General features: G+C 34.6%; 1 protein-coding gene across 1 annotated transcript in view; it reads right to left on the bottom strand.

Annotated features, from left to right (window-relative positions):
• Positions 1–4,172: 4,172 nt before the first annotated feature.
• Positions 4,173–8,175, bottom strand: part of UCHL5 (ubiquitin carboxyl-terminal hydrolase L5) — a gene marked incomplete at its 5' end in the record, with an annotated part of 20,191 nt that continues 16,188 nt past the window's right edge. Inside the window, 2 exons of the mRNA XM_010190071.1 lie at positions 4,173–4,783; positions 6,640–6,738. Of these exons, the coding sequence (XP_010188373.1) occupies positions 4,739–4,783; positions 6,640–6,738 (144 nt within the window). The remainder of the gene's footprint in view (positions 4,784–6,639; positions 6,739–8,175) is intronic.

Raw genomic sequence — 8,175 nt, 5'->3', positions numbered from 1 at the left:
TTCCAACCCGTAAAGTCTCTCTCCCTTATTGGTATGGGAGAGGGTATGGCCATTGCCATACCAAAACATGGTTAAACTTATAAAGAGGTTGATGGGTCACTCACTCACCAATACAAATATACACCATGACTGAGTTCAAGATGAAGTGTTGCTACCAGAAAGATTTAGTACCTACCTGGTCATGTAGGTATCACACAAGGCTTTGGAAATGCCTAGAATATAGACTTGTTTCCCCTCAAACCCATTAGTAAGCCAACTTTTAAAGAAGCCACAGGATAATCAACTGAAAAGATTTCAGCCGTCACAGGAGTAGCTTCACTAATGTGCAAGAATTACTTAATTTCTTTACATTCATCAGGTCTAATCACACAAACCATGTAATAGTTAACATGAAACTGATTTACTGATACGACATTTGGATAAAGGACATAAAGAGCTCAGCTCATGCTGTGAAATCACAACTGAAGTCTGACAAACATGACATGCACACTCACAAATGCCCCATCTGGGACAGGTTATTCATCACACCAGCAAGTCCTACATCACTGGCTAAAAAGATAGGAATTTTGCTTTCTGGTAAATGAGTATAACCTGAAAGTAATAGGTGAATTGATATTTTGAAGTTTTTATGCTAACTCTATTACTTGGTCAGGGAACTAGCCATAATATCTCAAAGTTCACAACCAGTGCTGCTGAGCACTGCTGCTTCTTAGCCAGTCACCTAGAAACAAATCCAGATCTGCAGTTTCTCTGGATACACCACACAAACCACATTAAGTGCTCTTAAAGCTCAGCTTCATAGTTTAACTAGTATGAATAATGTGAGCTAACATGGGTTTTCACTTGTATTTCCACATAACAAATGCAAGGTAACACACAGTTACAACTTTCCTTCGCAATGACAAATGCAACTATGCTTAAAAGATTTCATTACTGGCTGCAGGTAAAACACTATCATCACATTGTCAGTTTGAAATATTCTTATCTTGTGAGAGGATTTCACAACAGCTCTTTCACTTGCTGATAATCACCCCTTTTATGTAGTGCTATGACAAGACTGCCAAAGCTAATGAAAGATACCAAGAGAAAAATAGTTCTACAAATCTTAGGTACAAGAAATTACTAACTTAGTCCTATACAGTTGAAATAAATACACACTATCTAGTCACCCTTTCCTTAGTATTTTTCTACTTTTAGTCTCCATTTATGTAGCTTTCATAAACTCACTGTCCAAAGGTCAGCTCTTTAGAATGTACATCGTTATAGCAACTAAAATAAATTAAAAACTTGTTTTTAAAGTGAATGAGCAACAGGTAAGAGTATACCAACACTGCAGATTTAACTGAGCCAGTAGAAACAAAAGCTATGCAAAGATAAGAACTTTTAGCACTTTAATCCTGGAAACTCAAGGATAAATCTATTGTTAGCTTATCAATGACCTTCAATATTACCCTGCAACGCAGTAAGGTAGCACATGAGCAGCATAAATTGTGGGAGGGAAAGGAGAATAGCTTCCTACAAGAACATTTTTGAGGAAGCATAGAGAGAATTTATTAACATCATCTTAAAATGTAGCTTAAAAAGAATAATTTAGCAGTGAAACCAACAAATTTAAATATTGAAGATGGAAGAACCGCCAGTAACAGGTCATTTTCATTGACAAGTGTAAACAAGTACAAACACCTATTCTAAAGATAGAGAAACACTGGTCTTGCATATGCCTGACAATTCTTATTTTTCAAAACCTCCTTGTCTCCTTCCACAGAGCAAGAGGCTGTCCTGTCACCATTACCATAAACATCTGGATCCAATCTTTCCTCTAATACTTTGCTCTGCTCAGTGGTAACAAACCATTGTGGTGCAAGTTCATTCTACCTGTCTTTTCTGTGACCAAAATAAATTTCACTTTGAGTAATACATTGGGGAAAGAGATATTTTTCTCTGAAGCAAACACGTAATGAGCCCAGTGGCATGCCTTCTTTCCTCTCACCCTCTTAGCCAAAAAAGAGACTACTGCATTTTCATGTGTCCTTGGGCAGCTATTCACTCATAAATCAACACTGTTGAACACTCAAGTTTGTATTTGAAATTCCTATCTGTACACCAAATCTGCATTTTAAAATAATTCATGTACAAAATAGAAAATGCTACTCTCTGAAGGAAGATATCAGGCTACAGAAGGATTCTTAAAAGTTTATGTACTATGTTAAGACTGGCAGACAGAGCCACACTGAAACTTTAGAGTGGTATTTTTACGTTAAATTTTTAGCAAGTGGTAGACACACTGATCATCTCTTTTGGGCAACAAGAAACAGCAGCTCTATGGCAGAATTCTTCACAGAAACTGAACTTATTGTTTATTCTCATTATATTCAAATTTCAGTCCCAATAGCTATGCCATACCATGTTTATACCAGCAGAAAGCAACAGCCCTTGAAATAAATCAGAACATGAACCTTTAACGATACACAGCAATATGCAGTACCTTAAAACTGCAAGATGGATTAAGGCCCAACCTCTATTTTGATTTTTTGGGCATCTTTAATTTGGTAATTCATCAACTTCATATACAGCTCTACATTGAAATGACACTGTCCTAGAAGGCAGCAATATACAAATAACTGCCTTTAAAAGCAAGGAACACATTACGAAAAATAGTTTTACAAACTTGGTGAAAATGATCAAAAATTAGCATATATATGGGTTTCGATCAGGGAAAAAAAATCTATAACAAAGTACAATAGCTTGAGTTGTTCTACTTATGCATTAAATACTCTCTAAAAAACCCATTTTTCACTCACACATTTACCTAAAACTGTAACAAAATTTGATCTTTACATATATCTTTTTTCATTCCACAAATCCAGAAAGTTTGCTTGCAATAGAATTTATTCTAATTTCTAAAAATTTACTATTAAAATTTATAATTGCAAAAATAATTGGCTACCTTAGCAAAATTCCTTTTCTTCTTATACATACCCAAGCAAGCAAATAAAAGGAGAATGGAACGACTTGAGCAGAACTGAAGTTTACATCTATTATGGAATAGCAGAATTTTGTTGTAGAAAGTATCAAAATTCTCCATGAATGTCAGGGTGCAGCCAGAATCACCACTGCTACCACTTAAAAAGACAGACAAATTTTTTCAACAGGTTGAGGTGGAGTTTAAAGCATAATTTTAAGATCAGGAATGCCTCTTACACAAAACCAGTCTTTTCGTTGCCCTGAACAATACTGCTGCAATGAATTCCAGAAGTAGGTAACTCTCACACACGGTTCTCATCAATCTGATCAATTTTGTACAAAACACAGACATAGATCACATTTCTTTTCCTGAAACATATCTTACCCTTCTAGACGCAGCAATGACTCCAGTAGGTCCTTTCAGCAGTATTTGTTTAATTTCTTCAGCCAAAATTTTATCCTGTCAATATATATGTAAGATATATGAAGCACCAACAGATAACAGAATTTGTTTCATATCGGGGTTTCAAAAAATTCTGTAAATATAGTATATTGTCATCATACAAGCTCACAAGACCAAAGGACCTCAGAGTTCAATAAGGTATGTCTATAAGCAAAATAAGTGAAAGAAACACTTTTTACTGGGTTTTAAACATCTTCCAAACAATCCAAGTTCTTCTGCTTGTTTTCCTTTTTATTTCTTGTCCAAGTCTTCTAGGAAAAAACTGGAAGTTTTCTAGAAGAATTTATACACTATACACTAACAGTGTATTTCAGTAATTTTCAGTGTGCATTTCAGTAATTCAAGTATTATGTATTCTTACAATGGCCTGTTACTATCCTTACCAGAACAATTTGCCTATTCAGAGTTCACATATGAGCAGCACTAAGAAGGTAGGATGCCATGCAAGATCCATTCCTCAGACATTCCCTTTGGTTTGTGGAAGACAGTTCAAGCATCTTCCATTTATCTTTTTTCTTATATTAAATCACCACCCAGGGTCAATTAAAAATCACTGCTTTAAAGTCTTAAATTTAACAAACTCTAGACTAGTACTACCTTTCATCCAAGAATACTGGCTCCCCAAAAGAACAGCGTGCCTTCTTTCTAACCCAAATTTAGAATGCATATACTCAGTCACAAAGCTGATGAGCTCCAATACGTAACCTAATCATCTTATCCAATAATAAAATACCACAGAAGAAAGTTTGCCAAAATAAAAATGGGAATATTTATTATCTTTTCTACTAAAGCAATGCAGCTCTTTTGAGATTATACATTGGTCTTTGCAAATGTTTCTACAGCTAAATTCATACTTTTCAATTTTGTAAAAAAATTAGACGCATACTTCATACAAACAAAGACACAGGGTATGTCACTGAACAGTTGGAGAGTATTATAATTGTTAGTAGGGATGAGCAAAGAAAGCTCATGCTTATACTTAAACTCTGCCATTTGTATCATGATATATTCAAGTGGGACAAAATGGGTACATTTTCCTTGCACGTTTTTAGGTGCACTTCCCAAGTTTTCAGAAATCAGATAGACTTAAATACTGAATCCGACCAAGAGAACCTGAACATTACTTAGCAGTACTACATGCACAAGATGCAGGGGAAGGAAGAAAATAAGACCCGTGCATACAGTACAAGACAAACTGTTACAATTGTCAAACGTGCGCTGGACAAAATTGAAAGTTTATGAAAAGTTTTATTTGTTGTCATGAAAATAGTTTCAGAAGCACATAATTGTATGTATTTTGCAAAGTCATCTTCACTTGGCCTCCTGAACTTTCTTGGCATTCTGTTTTTCTTTCGCCTAGAAAACAGAGGGAGATGACATTAAGCTATGATAAGACAGAAATCTTATTTTTGGAGCTTTGCCTACTCATTACATTTTTGAACATTCAACAAAATATGCTGTAGGAAGAGACACTTTAAATGTATATTTAGACCCTTCAGAAGTACCCTGCTGCTACTTTACTACGTTCATATATAAAGCCTTTAAGAATACACAGAGGTTTAAACATATAATATGAAAGAAACTATAAGATAAGGTAACTTTCATAGGAGAAAAGAAGTGAAAAAAGCACTGTTTCATAAAAATAATTTAACCTTCATGTTTCGTACTTCCACATTCATTTCATCTAACATAGAAATAACTCTTCCTAAGGAAAACATTTTTTTGTCACAAGAACATGTTGCATTCCAATATATTAGTTACCATAAATTAAACTCTGAAGCAACCAAGATCTTGCTTTTTTAGATCTTTCAAAAGAGCAGAGGGGAAAAAATCCTACACCACCTCCTACCAAGATGTTTGTGAAGAGATTATCATATAACTTGTATCAATTGATAGTTCAAATTGACATGGAACTAGCATTTTCTTCCTTACGAATTTATTGAAAATAGATTAGGCAAGAAGAGACGACAATTCAGATGCAGTATTAGCCATAATACTAATAATAATCTGATTTCTGCTTGTTACTACTTATTGAACAGAACTAGATCAGTGATTTAGAATTAAGACCTGTTATCACCAGCTGCTCAGATCCACTGGAAATTTACTTGTAAAAGAAGCTTGATGATGTTATAATTAACTTATTAACATTAAACTGGATTAAAACTCCCCAAGTCACCCAAAGAAGAAAAAGACTGAAAACTGAATCCAAAAGTTACTGTCTTATAAACTACTGGTCTGCAAACATACTTTCCCAAGTAAATTCAGCTAAGGAACATACTCATCATATTTAGCTCTTTTTTCATTATAATAATATAAAGATCCTTTTCCAGTGTAAGTTCAAAATTAGGGACATTGCCTACAGCATACGAGTAGATATGCAAGCCAGCACTGACCTTATTAGAATTCAAGTACTTGACTAGCCATGCAGTTTAATAACCTTGCCAAAGTGAGAGACACGCTGTAATAAACAAGCCTTTCTACAAACCTTAATAGCAAATCAATGTTAATAGCTAGGCATCTTTAAAAGGGGAAAACAATGGGCCAGTAATTCAGTATAAAAGAGAAACAAACAGATTTCAAGCTACCCAAATTACCAAAGCCCCTGTGCAAAGGTTGCCATCTAGTGTTAATAGCGAGATAAATCAGCAAAATTTAGTATTAAGAGAGTCCAGGTTGGCAAAAGAGATCAATCTTGCATGTATACATGTCTGTGTATGCATACATTTAAATAATCTTCAGTTCAAAAAGGGATATCAAGATGGTATGGAGAATTCTACCGCATACTAACTGGAGTTACCCATCACAATTTGAATAGGACTTTTAATTTCCTGTGTAGAAAAGCCCAAATCATGTCTCTCCTGTATTGTAGCAGCTTATGTCCTATAATAGGATTGTTTTGCTGATATTGAATTGCCTTTTCCTATATCACCATTAGAAAAATTTGTTTAGGTTATCAAAGGGGACATACAGTTTGTCTTTGCATAATAGTGCAAAGCTGGTTGGTCCCACAATCTCGATTGGAATTGTGCCTCTTGAGAGCTGCAATGGATTATCAGGAAAGGTAGCAATATATCTGAACGTAGCGGTTTAAATAAACTGACCCATACCATTTATGCTTCCAAGATATTTGACTGCATTTTTAATTTCAAGTGGAAGATATGAAGAATTACAGTAATACACTGTTTCTTAGAAGTTGGATAGGAAATACTCACTTTTTCTACTAATGGTATTAACTGCTGGTGCTCTGCTAGAGTCTTTAATAATTCCATGATGAAAGGCAGGTAGTTATGTTTTCTTCTAATATTTTCAATCTAAGTATAAATTAAAAGCATTAACAGAATTATTATATGGCTAAATTGGTATTTTTCACATCCCCATCACTGTCCCCTGCAATGCCAATAGCTGGAGGTTTTGTTTTGTTTTGTTTTTTTTTAACTTCAGCCAGCTAAAAATAAAGTCAAAGCAATACAATTCTGAGCACACTGTGAGAAAGCACATGCCAGATGAACTTACTGCCTAAGGCACAAATTCTCCTTACAGTCTTTAGTCATACTAGCTGAAAAACCCTCAGTGATTAAGTAGGTTATCTGGTTTAGACACTGCTGTAAGCACTGACAAGTATTGTTATGTAAACGATTTACTTTTTATTTTTCCCCCTTAACTTAAATTGCAGTTTGATCTTGCATAGTTGTAGCCTCAGCCTTGGTTGAAAACTAAAACATTACTGTAATGCAAACACAATTTTGTTATACTGAACACTTCACAGCTTCTACAATAGCTCAATCCTTCAGAAAGCAAGGAGGAGCTTGTTTGGCTTTTTAACTGAGAAGTGACCTCAAGTAGACCCTAAGACCCACACAGACTCCAAGTAGGTACCCTAACAAAAAAAATACGGATTTTTAAGCAGTTTCCGCAATATTTTCACTTACAGTTAAGAAATTCAAGGGGTTTTGCCACCCAATTTAATTTGTTTGCTTACACTCACATTTGGAAAAGCACATGCTTCAGTTTTTAGTTTTTGTTTTGGTATAGTTTCTTGAATTACATCCTGATGCTGCAGAACAGAATGTAGTGATGCTGCTTTAGACACGGATAACTAATACTGTACAACTTAGCCTAAGTACTGTAGAAATAGATTTGAATCTACTATTAAAATTATTGAAGAATTATTGGTCTGTACCTTCTTTCATTTTTAGTGAAAAACCACAAAATCTAACGAAAACATTTCTTTCATTTCTTTAGACTTTGATAAATACAACTTTTATTTTAAAACTTATTTTTAATCTAGTCACTTTCTATACCCCCCCAAAATAGGTTAAGGGATTAAAAAAACCTGAATAAACCATTTGATTACCCAGTCTTTCCATTCCCCCCCAGCCCCCGAACATTTCTGTAAAAGTACTACTGAATTACAAAAAAAAAAAAAAAGTTGCAAGTGATGGTCTCAGCAGAACTTTCCAATGCCTCATTTTCATAAATACTACAAGTCATTATAAAGAATGATACGCTTTCAATGAAGAGACATTAAGTATTTATATAGGAAAATGCAGAACATGTCAATTGTGCCTTCACTGCTTCCCACACAGGAAAAGACAGCAGGTAAACTGTAACAACAGAACAATTCAAATACCTGAGAGCTTCTTCACTAAAAGTTACACAAGTACCTATGGTGTCGGATTAGAAGATGTGTGTAAACACAGAATGAATATATACATGAAGTTCACAGAACTTCCTGATTAGCCTTCATT

Source organism: Mesitornis unicolor, unplaced genomic scaffold, assembly GCF_000695765.1.
Source record: "Mesitornis unicolor isolate BGI_N332 unplaced genomic scaffold, ASM69576v1 scaffold20848, whole genome shotgun sequence".
In the NCBI taxonomy this organism is placed as follows: domain Eukaryota; kingdom Metazoa; phylum Chordata; class Aves; order Mesitornithiformes; family Mesitornithidae; genus Mesitornis; species Mesitornis unicolor.
The sequence above is the reverse complement of the archived record's forward strand: the minus strand, read 5'-3'. Positions and strand labels throughout refer to the sequence as shown.